This window comes from Acyrthosiphon pisum, chromosome A1 (genome assembly GCF_005508785.2).
Source record: "Acyrthosiphon pisum isolate AL4f chromosome A1, pea_aphid_22Mar2018_4r6ur, whole genome shotgun sequence".
Taxonomy (NCBI): Eukaryota; Metazoa; Arthropoda; class Insecta; order Hemiptera; family Aphididae; genus Acyrthosiphon; species Acyrthosiphon pisum.
In genome coordinates this window covers 48,839,194-48,863,906 of record NC_042494.1, presented here as the reverse complement: position 1 = coordinate 48,863,906, position 24,713 = coordinate 48,839,194, and the positions used below count along the sequence as shown (strand labels likewise).

Sequence of the window (24,713 nt, the reverse complement as noted above, 5' to 3'; positions counted from 1 at the left end):
ATTATCAGTCTGACAGTCGCTCATTTATAAATAATATAATTAATTAAAAATAAAAATAAATATAAATATAACCAATAATAGGTAATTATAATATCTATATTGTCATATTTTTGTACAAAAAAACATTATAGGCAAATTTATAGTTTAAATGACTTACTTTAATTTGGCTTAGATAGGTATAATAATTACGCAAAGTGTACAATATATTATAGCTATTGTCCGCTATGGACAAAATTATCATCCGTTTCATGAAATGGATATTGTCCAACGATCGAATACTCCAATGTCCATAGTGTTATGTAATTTCGTTAAAATGCAGTATCTGGTTCATCCAGTTGATGAAAAAATTGATTTCACTAAAAGTGGATAGTATATAATATTATAGTGTATAAGGTACTTAATAATCAATCGTTCTATACAAGACTGTAGCAGCAGGTACGCAAAAACTGGGGGTACACGAAGGTTCCATGGAACTTATTATATACCTACCTAAGTACGTGTATTGTTCATATATTTGCATCGAGCTGTGGGGCGCTAAATTGTTTTGACAGTCAGTTATTCACGGTCTGGATGGTTCCATTGTTGCTTCTTCTTCGTTCAAAACCTACCTACCCGTGTTATTATATTATTTAGGATTAGGTTAAAAAATGAAATAAAAGTCCACCCGTGTAGAACAATTATAATTACCGCGAAACAATCAAGTCTGTTTTTGACATTTGCGCGTCTGGCTGGCGGTGTATGCGCTTACAGCTGCTGTACACGAAGAAAAATAAAATATTATGTTCGAATATGAAACGTTAAGTTTTTAAATCGATAGTTACCTATTATACACTTACTGTAATGCGGCCATACCTAGTTCATACGCTGATGCTCATGTACATACTCTGTTACCCAAAATTCAAATTTATTCCACACGTATAAAATATAATACCTATTAATATATTTTACCTACGACTGAGCTTATTGGTTATGTACTTATGTATTGTTGATGGTTAGAGTTCGGATGTTGTGATAGCATTTGCATTTCCGCCCCATTGGTGTGATGTTTGATATTGAAAGCTGTATATCAGGTATAAATTAAAAATCCACATTCCACAATACGCTTTTTAACTTAGTTTTTTGGAGACTTATAATATATATTATAAACATTTCATATCCACATAATTTATAACAACAAGACATACATATTAAAGAATTAATGTAAATGTAAAATATGAAAACTCATATAGGTATAGGTACCAATAGGTAACCAAATAGGTTATACATACCAATATGTATACCTATATGTGAATAAGTGAATATATTTAATTAGTTCATAATTTCAGTATTTCACATAGACATAGTATTAGGTATATAACAATTATATTTCTCAAAAGAAATTTTGAGATTGGTAACTGACTAGTAGTTTAACTGAGATCCGAATAAATGGTTCAAACGTAAATATAAAGCAATTTTTAATTGTAATGTGTAGTGCAACTGATTTAGGATGAATCGTTGAAGTCTGATGACGCTATTCAGTTATATCGTAGACCGGACATCTATTATTCAATCTTCTATTGAATGATATCGCAGAAGGTATCAGATAAATTATCCCGAGAAAAATGTATAAACCACCGTTGAATAAAACCTGAAAACATATTAATTATTATTTATTATTGCTACATTTATTAACATCGCAAATTCGAAATTGAAGTTATTTTTATGTTTTATCCTTTTATCAGTTTTTTTAAAAAAAATATATTTTCATAGAATATACATATTTTTGATATAATTTAATAAATTAAAAATATTGTTGTCAAAATATATCTTATGCATAGGAAAAATATTTTATTTTATTATTTCTTACGCACCTGTTTGGGAATATCCATCTTAAATAAATTGCCACGGATAAAGATTTCTTTATAACACATCAGCAATATCAGTGAGATGAATGAATTGAAACCCAATACAAGTGCATAACAATTATTTTTCAACTGTTTTGCTACTTCAGACCTGTTAAAATAAAAATTGAAGTACCTAACACTTAACAGCCATAATAATGTTTGACATTTAAATATGTTTAATCTTAATATATTATTATAGGTAATGATACCGTTTGAACTATTAGAAGTATTTGAACTGAACACTGTATTATATTTGGTATTTTTTTTACTTACAACGCCGTTACGAACATTGCTTGGATCAGTACTCCGAATAATATGTACGACAGTTGAATCGATAACAGATTTTGATGAAAGTAACAAGATATCACGCATACGCCAAGAACCAAAGACCCAGATCCTATGAACGCATTACCATTTAATTCCCAATTCACATTTTTCACGCCGATTTTGTATGAGCTGATGGCCCCTGCGCAAAAATGTGTAATTTAAAAACATATATTAGGTATCTGTAAAATTATAAGAAAATCAACATTTTAATGATCTCATACATCTATATTTATAATCAGTAGCGTATCTTGGTGAAAGGGGGGAGTGTAATGTGTAGTAACGTCCAACACCCCAGTTAATTAATTTTTTTAAAAACCATATTATCATTAGTCACATTCTGTTTTAGATTCTGACTACCACTTTTTTAGATATTGCACAAGCATTTGATCGTGTCTGGCACGACGGCTTACTGTTAAAATTAAAAACATTAAATACCCATTCTGTGATCTTCAATATAATTAAATCCTTCCTCTCTGATCGTTGTTTTTCAGTTCGCATAGACGACACCAGCTCAGTAACAAAAAAATTAACAGCTGGTGTTCCCAAGGATCCAAAATTTCTCCCCTGCTCTTTAATTTATACATTGCGGACTTCCCCACTACATCTAATACACAAGTTTCTCTATACGCTAACGACAGTGTTGTCTATTCAAGCTCCATTGACGCCCACATTGTCACTGAAAATATACAGAGCCGCTTAAACAAAATTAAGTGCTGGGCAAAAAAATGGAAAATTATTTTAAACGCCTCCAAAAGTACTGCAGTACTATTCACACTTCGTCGTCCTAAAACCCCACCCACTCTAGTATTGAATGGTGACAACATATCGTGGTCATCAACCATAAAATATCTAGGCATTATCCTAGATAAAAAATTAACTTGGAACCCGCACATTTCTTTGAAACCACAACAAGGTTACCAACGTCTCAAAATTCTTTACCCCATTATGAACCGTCAAACCGCCTTAAGCTGGAATTGCTCTCTGCTTCTTTACAAGCAAATTCTAAGACCTTTAGTTCTCTATGACCCTATCTGAGGACACTGTGCCAAAACCCACATAAATAAGATCCAAGTTTTCCAATCCAAGATATTACGCACAATATCCAACGCGCCTTGGTTCATCAGAAACAAAGCAGTCCACACCGACTTCAAACTTCCATCAATCAAAGACTACATAAAAAAATCTTACGATCAATTTTTTTTGACCAACAAAACAACGCCAGTAGCGCGAAACATTTCAAACTCAGCAATAAGCCTACCCTCCGGCGTCTCAAGCGTGGACGTCCTCATGATGCCCTATCTCAACTCCAATAATATTAATAAAAAAAAATAATTATAATAATAATAATATAATACTACACCTATACATTTTTAATTAATTTTATTGTATCATTATATATATATATGTATATTCATCGATGTAAATGCCTGAAATTTGTTATAAATATTTGTAATTAATTACCCCTATCAACTGTATAAATGTTAAATATTGTTACTATTTTATCAGTAAGTTAGATGACCTTGTATGTCAGGAACACTTTATAATTAATAAAAAAAAAAAAGATTCTGATAAGATAAATATTACGTATTGGATCTACAAAACTGTATCTTTTTAAACATTTTTTTCTTGCATAATGTAAATAGAATAAATGCTTCTATCATCAAAATGTCACATTGTTTCAAAAAGTGGACCTTGCAGCAATTTAAAAATATAAAAAATACATATTTTTTGGGGATTTTGAAGTTTAAATTTTGATATTTAAGGGGATCCAGTTGATTTTGTCAAAAGTCAAAACTACTGTAGATTTGACCAGTCTCAAAATAAATTTCGTTTATCTTAGTATTATATAATTAATATATATTTAATATATTTAAATTCCTTATCATAAAATAAATCTTAAGGGGGCTGCAGTCAATGAAAAAAGTGGTTTTTAGATCAAAACGCCAGACAAAACTGAAGGAAATTTGTTTGACAAATATCAATTTTTAAAAATGATTTTCATTGATTTCCAAGTTTACTATAGGTTTTTATTGAGTTGATTTTGAATATCTATTTTTTCCGCTATGATAACCATGAATATTTATAATAACACATTAATACGCATATATAATATAACTACGCATTATGCCATAGCCAAATTACTTAGGAATTTATGCATAGATAAATTATATATACACGAATCTAAGGAGTAAAAATAATATAATAGCACATGAACTGACCTTCATTTTTTAAAATATGTTAGATTTTTCTTAATTTAATTTTTAATCGAAATAATCATATTACATTTACAAACCAATTAATACAGTCAAGGACTCGACTACACCGTCAGCTTGCTCATTTTCGCCTAATTTGTGAGTTACACATGCCACTTTTATCTGGAATTATACAAATAGCTGTTATACATACTACATACCCATGGGTATAAACAATTAAATTAATATAAATAGATTACCTACATATAATATTTCATTTTTATAGTATATACTTCTATAGTTTTATAATGTTTGAGTAGGTATTTTACTTACCGTCATATATCCGACTAAAGCCAAACAGTACCAAATGGACCACTTCAAAACAATTAAGTTTTTATAAGATTCGTTAAAGTCTCTCCACATTCGTTTTAATATAGGTTTGGTTGCAGTTGACTGAGATTGAATGGGTCTATTCTAAAATATCATTTGTTTAAGAATGAGTTATACAGCCTCTTGCTTAAAATATTAAGTTTTCATTTAATTATAATTTATTTGGTACCAATATTATTAGTAATAATATGTTAATTGTTTACTATAAGTAAATGTTAAAATAAGATAGAAATTAATTATTCGTATAAATATATCACCACATATCATACATATATACATATGACAGCCCATGAAAACAATTTTAGTTTCAAAAAAATTAATAATAAAGAACACTGCAATACATATTCTATCAATATATAATGGTGTAATTTACCATTAATATTGACATAATGGACACACACATTTTCTTAACCAAACAATCGAATTGATTTCTTGCCTAATTGCCTAAAACGTAATTTTTCCAAAGTAATTTGGATAAAATAATCGCGTTCAATATTCCAACAGCTGAGTGAGGTAAAATAATTAGGAATTTTTCATATGAAATACATTATTCGCACAAATATTATTTGTTCAAAAAACAGGCGGCCGCTGTCAGATGGAATATTTCCAAAACAATTTATATATTATAAAATAAATACATTTTAATGATTTACCTTTAAATTAAGTGGTTCGTTGATAGTATCATCCTTATTGTAATTTTTCCGTCTTACCGATGGCAAAAACGACACCCAGACAAATGTGAAAACCATACCTAAAATATTACAGCATATACGTAGGATGTTTAACGATTTGTGGATATTATAACTTACCTACTAAAACGTATGGGTATAGGTAATTAAAATACAAATAAATGTTAATACATTTGAACTAAAACATAAAAGATATTATTGTTATAAGATTATTAGTTTAACCAAAAATGTACAATCATTGTTCAGCCATCACGAGTGCAAATGAAATGAAAGTAGTGATATTATGTGTAGATACAAATTAATCAATTATTTTTAAATAGATATTATAATTTATAACTATATTCTACTTATTGGTTAACCTTTAAAAATCATTGTATTTATTTGTAGGTATCTATACAATTATAATTATCTATCTACCAAAGATCAAGATGTCACATGTGCTTATTAAAAATTATCGCCACCATTACCTTTTGGCTTTTTTAAATCTGATTTATACAAATTATTTTATGCAGGTACGTAATAGCCATATTGCACACATTAATTAATTAACTAATTAATTATTAACTTTCATGTGTTTCTTAAATATTTAAGACACTTTTTTATAGTTATTAGTTTTTATTTTATGTTTATAGCTGTGTTTTCAAATGGTATCAAAGAAATTAGACTACCTATATAGGTAGCTTATGTAAAAACGCATCACTTTATAATTAATAAACTTACTTAGAAATTAATAATTATTTTGTTTTAATTTCTTACAAATTAGATGTTTCAAATGTTTAAATAACGTCTAACACAAAAGATGTATCAATGTGCCTGTCTTGCAATAGGTACAATATCATATGTGAGACAAAAAGTTGGATTTTCATAAAATGTGTTAGAAAATATTATATGATAATAATATATAGTGTGGTGTGCCAAGGTTGGTAGGTAGGTATAGTATAAAAAAAAGATTCAAGATCATTTGAAAATCGTGTGAAGATGATTGGAGGACGGAGAGTGTAATCCATACAATCCATATAAATATTTCTTATCAACATCATAATATAGTTATCGAAAGTTAAATATTCTACATACACTGAATATCATTTTTGCGAATAAAAAAACAACTTTAGCTAAGCTGGTAATAATAGTGATATTAAAATTAATTTGAAAATTAAAAATTGTTGTTTGCGCGATTAAACTATTTTTACAGTAGTACCTACCTGCCCTACCTATATTCAATCAACTTAAATACCCATGCATTTATATATTGCAGGTATTATAATTATAATAATAATAATTGTATACAAATATGTTATGAAGTACTTGAATAAAGTTATACATAATATATTAATATACGACCGTCTAGAAGTATCTACAGATTAAAATAATAATTGTTCAGGCGATCACAAAGTATAATTATTATACTCACTGCCCAATGTGTAACACGGCAATTGTTTAACGTAATCGTTTCCATGTATAACCACTAACGTCTGGGCGAATACCAACGAACAACATTTTCCCATCAACATTGCGGTCCTAGCTAATCCCGATGTTGCCTGATAATATCTCTTATCCTGTACCCTAGCGAATAAATAACTGAAGTAGACTACTTCGTACGATTTGAAGAACGCCGCACATAGTTCGGCTACCTGTAAAAAAATTAAGCCGAAGACTTATAGCGTCCGATAGAAAATTAATATTGTTCGTAATGATATTATTTTCCTCGTCCAACAGAAATCGGTCACTTATTAGTTATTAGATTCTGGACGCATTTATAAAATACGAGTACGAGTATACCTAAGTGTGTATAATAGGTGCATTCATAACCAATAGGTAATCTTAAATATTTCGTAATACTAGAACATATAATAATCGTACTTACTTTTAACTGGATAAAATTAGGTAACATAACTAGATTTAAGTAAACAATAATTCCACAGAAGACATTGAAAAAGATAACTGATTTGTAAAGTAAATTATCTGTGATCATCATTATCACTGATACAGTCAATATGCTGAAATAGTCTTCAAAACGCATCAACTCATCTGTCACCTAAAGTAAAGAATAATATGTATGAATAATTATTGCTATAAATATGTTAATTCTTAAAAATTTGTCTGCTATTATTAAATTATGAAATGTAATTTTATTTTTGTTTGTATTTATTTTTACTGAGATCAAGATAATGACACAACAATAACTAAAATGTAATTATTTACATTTTATAACGATCGAAATATTAAATGTACCTATGTTAAGGTATATAATCTTTTTTTGTACAATAAGTATGTGTTTTATAATTACGTATATTCTGCTACTAATCTTAGAAATGTTGGAATCCTTTTATTTAATTATACAATTTTGTATAGGTACTACAATACCTATGTAATATGAATATAATATTTTAGATTCTGAGCAGAGCGAGATATTGGTTTTACAATGGTATTTATTAATTTTTTATCCTATATACAAAATGTCTACTAGAGTCTACTAGATGGAGTGCTTCAATTCCAACATGAAGTACCTTATCTTTTAGAAAATTGGATCAAAATGGTACCTTAAAGTGGTCATTTTTCAATTTTCTCAATAGTTATTTAATGCCATGGGAGAAACTGTCGACAAATTATGAAAAACCGCTAAAAATGGGATTTTAATTTCTAACGCTTTGTTTATCACCATAGCAACGAATAAAAAATAATAATATTATAATATTAATTCAACTTACAGGCTATAATAAATAATAACAATACAAAATATCCAGACTGACAAGTCTCCGCTCAGAATCGTTTTTCTTATACAATATGTCATTGAATTCAAGTTTAATACTTTCCATTATGCATTGACCCACTTGTAACCTACTGTACAGCAGAGCGATAACCACTTACCTGATTTTTTTAAAAATATTTAGATATTAACAAGTACTTGTTCAAAAATACTCTTAAAATATTTAAGAAAAAATTTATACTTTTTGAATTTGAAATGTTTTTTACGACTGGATCAACATAACTTTACAAAAATAATGAGATTTTAAAAAATATTATAAAATAATCTACATGATTTAAATGAATGTTTTTACAATAAAATTTTTCTAAAAACCAGATTTACAAACTAACCATTTTGAATTTTTAAAAAAAGATTAAATTCAGATTTAAGATTTGTTATTTTCATTATTCAAAATAAAAATATTATATTATACATGTAACGTAAGAGTCATAAATTATATTACATATAAAAAAAAAGTTTTTATATTTAAAGTTGAAATTAATTATTTATAGCGCCTAGTTATTAACGCCTATACCACGGCACTACGTAATATATTTTAATCTCCCTATATGATGGAAACTGCCTTATAACGGAAAAATCAATTGGTACCGAGCGTTTCCTTTATAAGGAGGTCTTACTGTAACTGCAATATTAAAGAAAAAATATAGTTCGTACCTATATCGATGGCTTTGTGCACACTTGTTATAAGTCACAAAATTGAAATTGTGCAGGAGAGCTATTTTAAATTTTAACTTTTTTGACACCCGCTTAACTTAAGAAATATTTAATCAATTCGTTTTTTCTAAATTGAAATTAACTTAAAAATATATGTGGTTTCCTTTTAATATATAAGTTGAATTCATGGAATATTTATTTATTTATTTTAATGACATTTTTTTAAAAAATATATGGACTTATGTGACCTATGTGACAAAATAAATTTGGATAGACATGGTCTTATAATATAAAATGGACTTATAACTATTACTTTTTGCAAACAAATTATTATATTTTCTTTTCATAAACCCAAGGCTGGGCATTAACGAGTTAAAAAGTTAAAGTTAAGTTAATAAGTTAATTTTATATTAACTTTTTAACTTAACTAGTTAATTTTGGCTTTTCATTAACTTAACTGTCAACTTACTAAATTTCTTTTTTAACTAACGTGAAATTCACGAGTTAATTTTTCATTTCAAGAAGTAAGTTAAGTTAATTTCTTGGATATCTATCCGGATGATAAGTGTGCAACAAAATAACTGTACAAGTACAAAAATCATGGACTTATCACTAAAAGTTTAGGACTTACTACATTAGGGCAAAAATAAACACGCCTAACTGCCATTCATGATAAGTGAAAATAGTAAATATCACATGAATAAAATGAATTACTGGTCGTAGAATACAAAGACTTAAAGTTTTACATTAATTTGGTTTTTTTTGTTACCGTTCATTTTTTCTTAAAAACACACATTTTAAGTTAATCGATTGTTATAATTATTATACAATATTTGTTTATTCATGTACCTGAGTATCTGTAATGTTAACTCTTCGACCGGTGAGATAAATAGTCATAAAATGATCCAAGGGTCGAAATTCTATGGCAAATGCGAATATTACCGCTAAGGCAATAATTGTTGTCCAACTGCGCATTTTAAAAATATTTAATATCACATTTAAACCAATAAAACGGAAGAATAGACACGATAATACCGATTGCAGATATCATCAAATGTAATAGTACCGCGTACAGCGTAATCACTTAGGTGAATGACTAGAGTCTAGAAGATAGAATAATATTTACTTTCGCATTTGTTTACAAATATGGTGAATGAAAACGTGCCATCAAACCGGTTTGTAAAACAAGTAAAATATAATATAAGCTTTACGATTTATATAGTAAAAGTGACATATCAAAAATCTGCATACCACAATAAAACAGGTAATTTGATGGTTCTACCTCCATGGTATTGTAGATATTTTATTTTAAATTGCATTTAGAAAAAAATCTCCAAAATTGCATAGATACTTTTTCGAATGTGATGATATTTTTATCGTTGATTATAACTTATAAGTATTTAAGTATAATATATACAAAATTGAACTCAACCTTGGCAGTGGCATACTGGCATTGGTGCAGTATGCATATGAAGCAATGGAATTCTTGCATGTATTAGCACTTAGTGCTTTTCTATTTATATTGTAATAAAGTGTTTAATGATAAGCATTTGTCAAGGGGCATTTGTACCACCTGAGAAAATATTTTTTAATAATTTGGACTTTTTAGATAAATAATAAAATGTAAAAAATCCTTCTTTGTTAAATTATATTTCCATGTATATGTCCAAAATAATGAAAATTTGAGAAACTGTCTCTTCTTATACTGAGATGGTCATAAAAAGGACAAAAATACTATTTGGATTTTATTTTTATTAACATTCACATCATAATAAATTAGAAAATCATATTATGTGACGATATACGTATTATTATTATTATTATTATACTAATAATATATATACATGAACAAAGGTCTAGGCCCTAGGGTTTTCAGACCAAAACATCGCCCGAAAACCTTTATCAGGATTTCTATATATCCGAAAAATACAATTCGTTATTATAATTTCGTATTGTATAATGTATATCATTTGATAGCTTATATTATTACATTATTACTTTTTTGCGGTATACCCCTTTTTCGTCATACCTATTTATTTAACAGTGAAATTTTGAGTGTTTAAAATTATTAAAGAAATGAAAAAGGCTAATTTATTTTATAAATTGTATTAAACTTAAATTTAATTTTAATTAATAGTTGTAAAAGAATTCAACAAATCTTTTACATTTTTAGATGGAAATTTAACAAAAAAAACTTGAACAGGTACTGATTTAAAATACACCATTATTGAGCCTTATGATGCGAGCAAATTATGATTAGTTTACCCAAGTTCTATATGATCTCTGTGAATTTCCGTGCTCGAGAATTTATCACCACTAAAAGTGATGATGTGCGTTGAGGGCGGCGCTCAAGATTACACGAGGAAGACCCACTTAAGTCACCACATATCTTAAGCGAACGTCACCTATACAATTATTTACTGTAATCTGTAGTTGCATATTATAATGTGCATTTCTATTTTTAAATAAAAAACAATTTAGATAATAGCCGCGTTTACGTAATCGCTACCTATAAGTTATTAAACACCATAAAAGAATATTTAAAAAAATAGTCTCTAGCCTTGATAAGTATTAGGAGTACGTAGTATCCATTATCAAAAATCAGATATTTAGTTCATACATAAAAATGGGCTGACGAGGCCTTGAACTTGACTGGAATGGTTTTAGCCCACTATTCTCTGTAAATACTTACCCAATTACTCAAATCCAGCGATTCAAAATAAATTGGTAACAAATTTATACGTATTACATTTTTGAATTTTTTCAATAATATGTACCGTATATATAATACGTAAGTATTTAATATAAATTCCAGAATTTTTAATTAATTAAGAACTCTCAAAATGTATAAGGTATCTACAAAGAAAATGTAAAAATATATACCTACTTATAATACTCGATTTACACCGGGTTCATAGAAGGTAAGCACAGGAGAGTACACAGTGCAGATAGACAGTCTACTCTGTTCTCTTAATTTTTCATAAAATAGTAACCACATTTTATTCCGAGATAAATATAATATATCAGTTAGTATGACAATTAGTCAGTAATATTAATGCATTATATTTAAAAATAAAACTTTTTTTCTATCAAATTTTAATCTAGTTGTCCAAAAGCCTTTGCGACGATGCCAGCTGTATATGATATTGTATTTTTGGAAAATTTGGACTGTGTTTTTGTGATAATATATATCACATAATATTAAACTATACTATAAAAAATAAAATTATAACAGGGATGGGCAACATAATGCTTCTAGAGGGCCAATTTTGAATGTGCAAAAATCTAACGGACCAGAGAACACAGAAAGCAAAAAAACCTAATGCTTACTATACCTCTATGGTCCTATAAATATTATTTAGATTTAATAGTTCAATACTAGATAAGTATTTATATCAACGTTTTACGATAAACATTATATCGATTTTAATCACTTTATAAATATAATAAAATAAAATACAGAAAAGTCTTAACATTTTATATTTTTATAAACTAAATTGAAATATACTACGGGCTAGTGAAAAATGGTACGCGGGTCACCAGTTTCCCATCCCTGCTATATAATATAATATATTATACTATATTATAATGTCTACTGCGGAGTGCTGAGTATAATTGTATACCTACCTATTGATTCATATTATTGGCAATTTGCATAACAATATTATTATTTTATCATATGAATGATATTTTTATTTTATTTTTGATCCTTGGAAACATGAGTTAATTGGTTTGTGAGAATTATGGATATTACAGTATTGCGATATACGGTTGGAACGTAAATTTTTTATATGAGACAAGGATTCGTCGCAAAAAAACTGAGTGGTCACCCATCCAGATGCTTGCTAGACGATGATTGACCACAGCACAAATTAGTATGATTGTGGCCATTTTACAAAAAAAATTGCCATCAATTATACATTTTAAAGTTATCTAGTTGAAAATTATACATACCTAATAAGAAATTAAAATATTACCTATACAAGCTACAAATATAAAATATATGTACCTATCTGATTACTACCCAACCCTGCATATTTTATTACTAAGTAAAATAGGAGGCCTGTCTATAATCGAATTGATCTATATTTTTACAATTTATTATTGTTTTTCTGTTTTGGCATCAGTTCGGCCCTAGCAGGAACGTGCTTAAAAAAATATACCGAATCATGTATAGCTCTATAGCAGTCTACGTATTATAGATTATATCACACGTTAGATAACTTGTAGATACCTACTTACAATTTACAATAAAATTATTCAGTATATATTTTGAATAAGCAATAGAGACAATCAATATAATATAAACATAACTTAAGTATACCAACCCAATATAATATACAAAAGTGCCCAACCGGGCGATTTCTCCTTCCCCTCCCCCTTAAATACGTATCAATGCAGTGCATAATAATATCAACCGTACAGAGGTTTCCGCGGCCGCGAATAGGGCGCTGTAGGCTTTAGCACTGCAGATGGAGTGTGCGAGGGACGGAGCACGAGAGAGTAAAACGGTAAAGGATGAAGACGCGTCGAAGAGAAAAAGTGGAGTGGGTTAGGTGTGGGTCGAGGCGGCGGCGGCGGCGCCGGTTCAATACTCGGTAATCAAATTGTCGTGCACGGGGGCGCCGTGTCGGAGAGCTTAACTATTAACCCGCGCGGCGTCGGGCCGCTAAACAATAAACATGGCGACCGTGGCGCGCCGTAGTCGGGCGGGCGGCTGCGAACCGGTGCGCACGCGCCCGGCGCACTATTTCATTTCTAACTCTTTCCGGTTGGTCCCGGCCGCACGCCGCCCCGGACACCCGGCCGCCAACCCGGGGGTTGTGACAGTCAGCCGACCAAGATTAAGCCTCTCCGGGTCGAACCTCAACCCCCGAGCCAAGCACCATCGGCCGGCGCCACCGCCGCGCCACCACCCGCGCCGCCACCGCCCTATATACACCGCCGCCGCCCTCTGTTACGCCGCCGCGACTTTTACCGGCCCGACGAGTTAAGCTCCGAGTCCCGGGGCATAAGCCAAACGCGAACCGGATACGTCACTCGTACATAATACACGCAACAATTCGATTATTTTTACGCGGGCGCCGCTCGAGATATTTTTTCCGTTTTTCGCGTTTTTATTGTTTTACCTCTTCGTGTCTCCGCGTCTTCGTGTCCCGTGACGGGTTTTCCGGTTTTTCCAGACCTGTGATTTTCGATTTCATGCATAGTATATACCTACTTATCTACCGCACGACCCGCACGCTACTCCGGCAGTGTATAAAATAAGGCTAGGCACATTTGCGTCTTTTTCAAAGGTGCCAGTTTTTCCAGTTTTCCTTTATTTTATATCGTGATAAACTAACGCGTTTGCTGCATATATTATTTACTTACTATAGTAAATTTTCATTTATATTTCAATATTATATTATTACAATACCGTTCCGGTTACGATATTTGTGTACACAATATTATACAATACAAGGTAAGTTATATTTTCTTATCCCATACTAATATTATTATCACCGCTTGTTTTAAATGCCGCAATGTCATTTATGTGTGAATTTTAATAATTTGTTATAATATTTATTATTAATTCAATTGTGGCGTAGCTTCAGTATAGGAGGTTAACTTAGTTATCTACACAGTTATATTCATTAGGTTTTTTTTTATTCTTTGCTCATTTTTCGAAATAAATATGGATATTATGTTATGAGGGTACAAATCGACATCCGTCCAATTATATATTGTTGAAAGTCATGAATTTTAAAATAGTTTGCAATGAAAATTGTATATTACTATTTACTACAGTAAATTATTATTAATTTTAACTTACAAATTGTGACATTTTTGCAGTTTATTTTGATACGTATGCTGACGTGTTGAACCATCGAAGAAATACATAACAAATTTTCTATTTATTAAAATCACCATAATGTACATTACCAGTTTGATTCAATATTTGTGAAAATGCCACCAAATTCCTAACAAAATAAAAAGTGTGTTTGAAATTAATATTACCTAATTATTTCTAAAACAATAAAAAAAAACCAAACATGTGATTATTTAAAAAAAACGTAGTCTTTAATTTATCCTCCTGGATCCTACCCTCAAAACATGTGTACTGTATACAAATATGTAAACAACCGTTTTATTGCCGATTTTAAAGAAATAGTCGATTTTTGTCCATAAATTATAATATATAGTTTATTAATACCTATATTGTAGTTGAACATTGGCTACTCTACTAATATTACACTATAAAATATTTCAGTGTTTTTAATAATTGAATTTCTGAACATTTGTTGAGTTGATAAATTATTATTAAAACAATGTACGTTGCTGTTAATTTATTGATCTGCAAACTCAATCTTAAATTACATTCTACACAATTTGCATTATACGTTATATACCTTTATAAAACCTAAAAAATATAATCAAAAGGTTAGTTTTGGTTTATATTATAATAGCCCCACATTATTTATATTCATTTTCAATTTTTATTATTTCAATTTTAATTGCGTCTAATAGGATTTAATGATAGTAAAAAAAAAAAAATAATAATAATACGCCCATACCATTTTTTGCACGTGACCAACCCGCTGGCTACCAAAAACAACCCTAATTTTTGAGACTTCAATATATTGTAAAATAAAAAATGTTTCCATAACCACCAGTATTTTTATAATATATAAATTTTACTCCAGAAATATATAAAGATAATTTTAATATAAAATCATCATTTTTGTTTTTTACCAAACATATCTACCAAAATGTAATAATAATAAATAATATGTATCTCATTAAATAATAATTGTGTAATATTAATTTTTATTTATGTTTTTTAATTTCAGACTAAAAATGAACCTAACCACAACTGATGCAGATCGGTCATTCATTTCAATACAACAATCTGCACAACCAATTTTTTCATTATCTGATCCAAGGATGGGCAGTATCCATTTAAATGCCGACAGTGACAATCGAGGTAAAGTCGTTTTACTATTTTCAATTAATAATAAATAAAAAATATTTACAAAACAAATTTAAAATTTTTTAAATCGATCTTTTTCATACGCTTATGTATTATTTGAAACTGTAGTTAATATATAATAAATGATAATGAATCATTTACATAATATACAGTATAGTAATAATAATATTCTTTATTACGGAAAAATAAATTACAGTTTAGGTACATGCAATAAAAGTTACTGTTAAAGCTTTTAGTATAGTTGACATTTTGAACATTATTTTTTCCTCATAAGTCATTAATTTATATAATAAATAACAAATTTACTTGATAAAAAAAAAATTAGGGATGGGTTCTCGGATTAGTTGAACCCTCGAGCACTTCAAAATGTAAGAAATTTAAAAATTTTCAGAATCTATCAAAAATTTAAAAATAAAAGTGCGAATTTGAATAATTCGAGAAAAATCAAATTTGAAATGTTATTGACAGTTTTAGTCCATCAGTATTTATTTAATTTAAGGTTAAAACTAATTTTTATTGAAATAAACAATGTATTGTTTTGATTGTCAATTTCAAAAAAATAGAATGAGATTCATATTCAAGTTGGAGTTTGGACAATTAGAAAAAAAATTAAGTTTGAGTAGGTGAAAATTAAAATTTTACCTAAATAAAAACCTGCGCAATAATTTTCAAAGTAGACGTCAAAAAATGATTTTATATTGCTATTAAATATATTTTATACTAACTATTTTATTTGGAAACATAAAAAGATGCGACTATAATATTATACGTAGGTACCTATTATTTACCATTTTTGAAATTATTATTATTTAGTTTTAGACATTATGTGGAATTATTTATACACGAATCAGCGACGTACCAACATCGTGATTATAGTTTATGTTATAATATTATAATGTGGTAATTATTTGTGGTAGTGGAAAAAAACCATGGGCAATAATAATATGATGTCGCGTAAAACAATAATAAAAGTAAAGTAGGTAGGTAGTTATACATATATATATATATATATATATATATTATACACGGTACCAATGGTTTACCATAGTGTTTGTAACGCAGTGAGCTCAATCTGCATTACTCATTGTTAAACAAGACCGATGCAGACGGCAGAAGAAACTTTAAATAGCGACGGATAAGATTGGAATAAATGAGTGTCGGGGCCCGCGGTGTATTCCCTTGGAGCTTAGATACGGCGGCCGCGCGTATCGCAGGAACCGGGGTGGGGGAGGGTGAAGAAGAGGAATAAATCTGTTGCTAAATGGGAATACGCATCCTGGTGCGTGCTGTCGACCCACCCACCCCTCGCCTACACAGTCCCTCGTTCGCCAAAGTCAAGACCTTCGTGCGCGTCGGAGACGGGAGAAAAAAAAAGCATTTCCCTCGGAATATAGTTTTGCAATTTGTCCGATTTCATTAGCATTTCTAAAGGAACCGCGTGCGGAGGGCGACAAAAAATAAATAAGTAATCCCTCCCCTCGCCACCGTCGTGCGTATACTTACCCAATTTCCGTGTATATTTATGCAATCAGACGCAGCCAACAATTCCAGCCACTTTGGCGTTCGCCTTTTTATTTTGTTTTATACACGCAAATATATCACTGGGTTATTTATTTTTCCAGATTGTTTCTTTTATATTATAATAAAATATCGTTCATTCGTTGCCTACGCGTGCTATACTGACTGCAAGCTCTGTTTAAACGTATATATATGTAGTTTCTCTCATCATAGTTTATCAGATACGTAATTCGTTGATATCACCGTCTTTTACCCCTTTTCTTAGGGAAGAAGCTCGCGTTGTTCAATTTTTTTAATCATATAATATCCAATATGCACAATGCAAGTATTTCTGAATACTTCATAGTATTTATTATACTATACCATATTACCTAGTATTTAATAAATAATAGTAATTTCATTAAATCCTATATTTAGGTAACACATTTTATGTTGTAAGCTATCACTATATACTGTACCACGCATTTTTTCGTATAGATAACTTAAAAGTCGTACTTATCAACATTTTGATACCATTTTGTAGTTATTCGGATAAAGCGCCAATGCTATTCTTGACGAACATGCAAAATAATAATTATTTAATTTAAACCAAACTATCTTGCAGTCATCATCATATTTGTCTGATAATTTCAGTAAATGCTGTACATTCCAGTTAACGGAAAATCTAGAATAGCATCTATATATAATATACATACAGTAAGCGGGTCGCAGTAAGCACTTGTAGTAGGAACTAGGAAGGTACGTTATTATACATTATTATCTTCACTCTTGTACATGTTGAAATCCCCGGTTACCAATTTTCAATAAAACCTGGTGGTGACATCTGGAAACCCTTCTTTACAAAACAACGTTTTAGGATCTAAAATGTGTTTTCCTGCGTAAGTATGTGTTTAAGTCAATCTTCTGGTGTTTTATCTAACCTATAATAATTAAAATTCTTTAATACATTTTCAAACTATATAATTTTGAATTTTGATGTAGACATGAACTATTTAGTTTCTAAATGTTTTTTCATTATCACTGATTAATCGTAATTTTGGATTCTTAGTATTTTACAATATTACAAAACAACTATATTATACAAACATTTTCTGTCGGTCTTTTGAGTATTAGCATATATATTACAAATAAATATACGACGTGTTTAATTATTTTTTCAATAAATTAAAATAAGAAATCAGATAATTTATTTAATTAAATTTAGTTATAAATGCTCTCTGAAAGACCCTAATATTATACGTATATTAAATATATATTATTGAGTGCACACTACACTAATTATAATCCATCCAGTTCATCATGGCACTCGTCAAATTCCCGTTTTTCCTTAATTTTTCTTTTGTTTTTCCCGGCGCTTTTGAAAACTACTGGGAAATTTAAATTTTGACCTCCCCAATGCACCAACGATATTCACTTTCTGATCGAACAAGATACTGAAGTTGAAAATCGTAGCATTATTTCGACAACTTATCGTGTACACAGACACAAAAAAAATTAAAAAAAAATTAAAAAAATTAAAAAAAAAATAAAAAAAAAACACATTATTGTAAAATCAATACATTCATCGTTACACTCAGAATCTAATATGTATGATATTAGTGTGAATTAATCATATTTTATAAATTAATATGTCCCATACAGTATAATATACTGCAGTATTACAGTGTGTCCACAAAAACTTTGAGTACCTATACACTCTATAAATCAGTTATCTACATTACTCAGTATCCTATACATATTTTTTAAATTCTGTCTGCGGGAGATTGATGATCCAATAGTCTATAGTTTCATGTCCAGCAAACAGAATTTAAAAATATATATATGGGGTACTGAATAATATGGGTAATTTAATTATAGAGTGTACCCTGTTTTCGTGGACATACCGAATTTAGCAATGACGAATTATGTTTATAATTATGCTTAAAATATCATTTTACTATCTTAACAGCATTAGGTAAAATTAAAATAAATACTATCAACAAATCTACGTACGCAACGGTAATATTATAATAGGTAGTATAACATATCTAAGTAAGATCAGTTACAAAGGAGTAAAGTTGACTTCTAATATATTATAAAACCCCTAAATCATGACTCGTTGGGATATAATACATTAGTACCAACTAAAGTTTGTTTCTTATCTACTCTTTTTTGCTGTTTTTATATATGAATATATTATATTAACCACAACCAAACCCTATACTAAGTTTGATCTGAAATATAAGGGATTTTCAAAATCCCTCGTGACTCGAATTCCCCATCAACTCGCAGTTCTCGTCAGTTTAGATCCACCGGTCAATTTTCAGACCTTACTCAACTTTCAGCTTTATACACAGCTTTGTAACTTCAACAAATAATAAATATCAACGAAAAATCAAAATAAACAAAAATATAAATTTAAATTAATATTTTAGGTTTTAATAGGAATAAATGTACGTATAATATTCAAACAACATAAATAATTAATATTATTATTTAAATAAGAAAATTCAAAAGAACTGTTGATTAGAATATTATATAGCTTTCATCTGATTATTATTCACAGTACATTTGAAATAGTAAATTTATATAAATAAATACAATTTATATATATATGCCTATAACTTATTACATATTAGAACATTACTGTCGTTATTTTTTTTTACTGTGCGTATATCGTTGATTTAATATTATATTTTATAATGTTGCAACATATAATGTAGTACGACGTATTGTACTATTGTTATGTAGTATATTATTATAGAATCTGGTCGAGACGCGTATTATATTTATATCAAAAATTGAAACCAGAGAAATAGGAAACGAGCTATTGTATAGTTCGTGAGAGCAAGTAACAAAATCACAGAATAAATCGCATACCTAATAATAACATAAACAAAAGTATAATAAATATCTACCTATATACCTGTATATATATAATATAATATATAGTACCTATATTATACAGGTGCAATAGGTATATGTATTATAATATTTATAAATCGCTAGACGGATGAGGTTTTTGGCGCGCCGTATTGTATAGACTATAATAACAGGCGTCGTCGTTGTCGCGATCGCGAAAAATGACTTTTAAAGTTGTACAATATAATACGCTGTATACACGCTCGCGCGGCGGGCGTAAGCGACGATTCATTCGGTGTCCGGGACGCCGCGCCAGATGTGCCCACGACCAGCTCGCCCTCCCCCCGCGGAGCCGGCGTTAAGCCCCGGCCGGTTTTCCAGGCGCGCACGCCCCCCATGGGGATAATCAATCGACGCGCTGCATCCGTCCGTCCGCGGCGGCGGCGGCGGCGGCGGAATATAATATATTATATAATATATATATATATATATATATATACGCTCACACCGGCTATCGTTGCCGTGCCTCGTGCTTAAATAAGCCGGATTTAATGATTTCCACCATCGCCTCCCCGTCCAGGAATGTCCGCGGATCGCGAGGGCGCCTATCCGGCGGACTTGGTGGTAATAATTATACAACACAGTTTTGTATATTATTATAATATTAAACACGCGCAACGCAGACGCGATATAATATATTATTATAATCATAGCAATATGTCAAAAGTATATAATACCTCGCGGCCAGATGTTTATTTCTTGCTCATTCTTTGCTTATAGTAATGTAAACTTCGTAATAAACATTTTTTTTTTGTTATTATTATTCCGTTTTGTCTTGCTCCGCGTCAACCGTACACGTCTTTACAATAATATAGTTACTCGTAATATTATTATAATAATATCTAGTATTATATTAGTCTTACATAAACAGGTCGAAACTTTTCGGTTGCACTTACACTTTTAATTTTCGATTCGATTATCGATAGGAGGTATACATGTATAATATTAATTATTAACGATTTAGAAAATTTGAAAATATTTTAGTTTTGAATTCGAATAACTTACTCGGTCGCCGTGTTTGCGTGCAATTTTCTTCAGCTTTAATAATTAAGATAGCCAGTTTGTCATGTTTTAAAATATAATCAAACATCAAACAATTAACGGGCCTTGCAAATCATTATTGGAATTATTTCCATACGGCACCACTGACTGGTCACGGAGGGCCTTTTGTTACGGCATGGCCGTCATTTCAGATTTATATAATACCTAAGGTAGCAAAACCAGCATGTGCGTACCACTGAAAGTGCTTATCAGGCCAGTTATTGTGTTAAAGTTAAACAAAAAAAATACCTCTTACACTATATTATATTCCAAGCTATATATATATATATATTATGTAGCCATTATATATATATATATCGGAAAGTGTACTTTACCAATAATCAACGCAGAGCCAAACCTATTTGAGTTATCGATTTGAAATTTCGAGGATAGATTTTTATAATAATTTCATCGGGCTCTAAGAAAGGATTTTTCAAAATTTTGATTTTAAAGGGTTGAAATCGGTAAAAATAATTTTTTACATGTAATTTGTATATCTATATTGATATAATAATAACAATAGCACAATATTGATTATTTATTTATAGTGGTCATTTTGATGTTTATTTATCTATTCCTAATATTCATAATGTTACAGTAAATTCAATTACTACTTCAGAGGGCGATTTATCTATTTTTAATAATTTTAGTGAATTTTTTATTATATACCTATTAAAATTAGTCGTCCGTCTTGGTCTGCGGCTGTCCGGTTAACGTTGGGCTATAGACATTTTTTATACTTAAACCCGGCAACGGTAATGTTTGTGTGTAGATTAAGCCTCTGGTAAGAAAACAGACTAATTTAGGAATGGTTAAATTTGGTTTTTTTCTATTCATCTGATATTAGTAGATATGTTAGGTTAGGATTTTGTATTGATTGATTATATTAATCCACCATAGGTGGAATATGACAAACTTGGTATAACTTTGATACTTTAGAGTTAAATCTTACACCCACGTACAAACAGCACGGGGTCCGCGATCTACCGTAGGCAGATTGCCTACCTGATAATATACTGCTGCAAATCAGAATTTTTATTCAGGGAAACGGAAAAGTTAAGATACATTTTGAGCACCATACACCGAATATTAAATAACGAATTGAAAAAAGTTTGAGTCAAGTAGAGTTGGTACATTTAACGGGTAACGAAGTGCACGGGATCAGCTAGTATATATATATATATTTTTTACTTGTCCATTTCGGCAGTAACCAACGGCAGTTCGCTAATCATTACCCGTATCTACCAACGCTCACAACACACGTTTATCATAATAGAGTGAAGACTTTTGAATCGCTCCGTATGTTTTGTGTTATAATATGAAAAATGAAAAGGTTTGATATTTCCTTAAATTTATTTATGTATAATGAATATTAAACAAGATTTTTATAATATTTTACTATAGGTACTATAAATAACATTGTGCATGCAGGCCAGTGTCTAATAATATCGTGTTAGGGGCACATATACCTAGAAACAACCCCACAACAATGACGCCCCTGCTTGTTGGCTCCCTGTTCCCACCCCCACCCATCACCAATTCGCGTTATAAACTCGACACTAATGCCCGGCCACGCGTTATGTTTGCCACAGACACGGACTCGAGTTATTCCATGAGGGACAGGCCGCTCTCGCTCTGCATGTCAGCCGCTTGTGCCGCCCAACAGGTACCGGTGTCCGCGTCCAGAACGCCGCCGACTTCGGGCGCCACGACTGCGGGACATTACGCGTCAACGGGTGGCCAAGCCGTAGCCAAGACCAAGACACTGGGACTGACTTGCGTCGTGTGCGGCGACACGTCAAGCGGAAAGCACTACGGCATATTGGCGTGCAACGGTTGCAGCGGGTTCTTCAAGCGGAGCGTCCGCCGCAAACTCATCTACAGGTCAGTGTATGAGACTGTGTGTATGTGTATAATGTGATAATAATATAATAATATTATTTTTGAAATACTGCAAAGGTTAGTAGTAACAATAATAATTGTGCAGTAATAATAATTGTATAATACGACGCACATATAATAATATATTGTGATTTGAGGATATCAGCTGCGATATATATATATAGGTAGTGTACATTTGAGGGTGTCGTATTATTTAAATTTAAACGAATAATAAATTTGTCGTATGCATTTAACGAAAAATGTATTGCACATAATTTACTAAACGTCTGTTTATAAAAATAATATTTTGGTTGGACTATTGTTATTATAATAGATTAGCTTGATAATAAGTTATGTCCTCCCTTCTGCAGTAGTCACATAAGCTAGGTAGTCCATTATGTAACTAGTTTGTTGTATTCATATTTGAAAAATGAAATGTTCAGTTCACATAAATTATAACAATTGTATTAGTTTTATAGAAAAATACAATAAGTCAGACAATTCTTTACTTGAACAGGGAATATTATTTTTGGTATTGGCTTTTAATGCAAATTCGACGAATTGAATAAAACTGGTAGATATAACGCCTTAAATTCACCCTCTTTCATATTCAAAATATTATGTCGCGAGGGGTTCGGGAAACAACACAACACAATTCGCTACTATAATATATACATGTGTTTAATCGTAATTTGACAATGCAAATTAATTCAATGTGTTCAGGGAGGCATGTAAAAAATGCGCATCGAAAAAGTGTTAAAATTATTTATTTTTTTGTAAGAATTACGAGAATAATTGAATCGTGTGGGTTTTTAGTAGGTCCCTATAAGGTTACCTACTTACAGAGTTACCGAAGCTATAATAGTAAAATATATTACACAAAGTAAAAGACATATAATATATTAATATTATTATACAGGCTGAATTACACGGCTTCGCCGAGTTCAAAATATTTGTTTATCACCATACACCTCTCCATTCCGGTCTGTAATATGTTGCCTAATAATATCTTAGACTTATGAGATTAACATTATAATATAATATGTACCGTGAAAATTGCAAGCCCCAAGCTATCATTAGTTAGACTCTACGGGTTGATCAGTCAGTAAGGACACGTTCGATTATATTATATTACTAGCTGAACCCGTGCACTTCGTTGCCCATTAAGTGTACCAACTATATGTGACTCAAACTTTGTTCAATTCGTTATTTAATATTCAGTGTATGGTTTCAAAATTAATCTTAACTTTTCCGTTGCCCGGAATAAAAATTCTGATTCACAGTAGTACATTATCAGGTAGGCAATCTACCTGCGGTAGATCGCGGACCCCGTGCTGTATGTACGTTAGTGTATGATTTAAGAGGACGTCGTACCCGCATGTGTTGTCTCCGTCTTACAAACGTACGACATAGCAAATTTTCGTTCGCTAGTTTCAAAAGGGTGCTGTCATTTTTGATTTTAGAGTGAATTGACCTATTATCAAACTTTTAGGTAAC

General features: G+C 30.4%; 2 protein-coding genes across 3 annotated transcripts in view; one reads left to right on the top strand and one right to left on the bottom strand.

Moving 5' to 3' along the window:
* Window positions 1-1,232: 1,232 nt before the first annotated feature.
* Window positions 1,233-10,006, bottom strand: LOC100569445 (folate transporter 1-like). The gene is made up of 9 exons (XM_016803060.2): window positions 9,752-10,006; window positions 7,346-7,516; window positions 6,893-7,112; window positions 5,446-5,543; window positions 4,736-4,876; window positions 4,504-4,585; window positions 2,157-2,349; window positions 1,851-1,992; window positions 1,233-1,627 (listed from the first exon to the last, which is right to left on the bottom strand). The coding sequence occupies exons 1-9, from the start codon at window positions 9,875-9,877 to the stop codon at window positions 1,511-1,513; spliced, it is 1,290 nt and encodes a 429-aa protein (XP_016658549.1). The 5' UTR covers window positions 9,878-10,006; the 3' UTR covers window positions 1,233-1,510.
* A 3,435-nt stretch (window positions 10,007-13,441) lies between these two features.
* Window positions 13,442-24,713, top strand: part of LOC100166752 (photoreceptor-specific nuclear receptor) — a 33,885-nt gene continuing 22,613 nt past the window's right edge. For both annotated transcript variants that reach the window (XM_008183145.3, XM_001948835.5), the window contains exons 1-3: window positions 13,442-14,366; window positions 15,736-15,869; window positions 22,928-23,219. In XM_008183145.3, coding sequence (XP_008181367.1) covers window positions 15,743-15,869; window positions 22,928-23,219 — 419 coding nt within the window. In that variant the 5' untranslated portion in view covers window positions 13,442-14,366; window positions 15,736-15,742. The remainder of the gene's footprint in view (window positions 14,367-15,735; window positions 15,870-22,927; window positions 23,220-24,713) is intronic.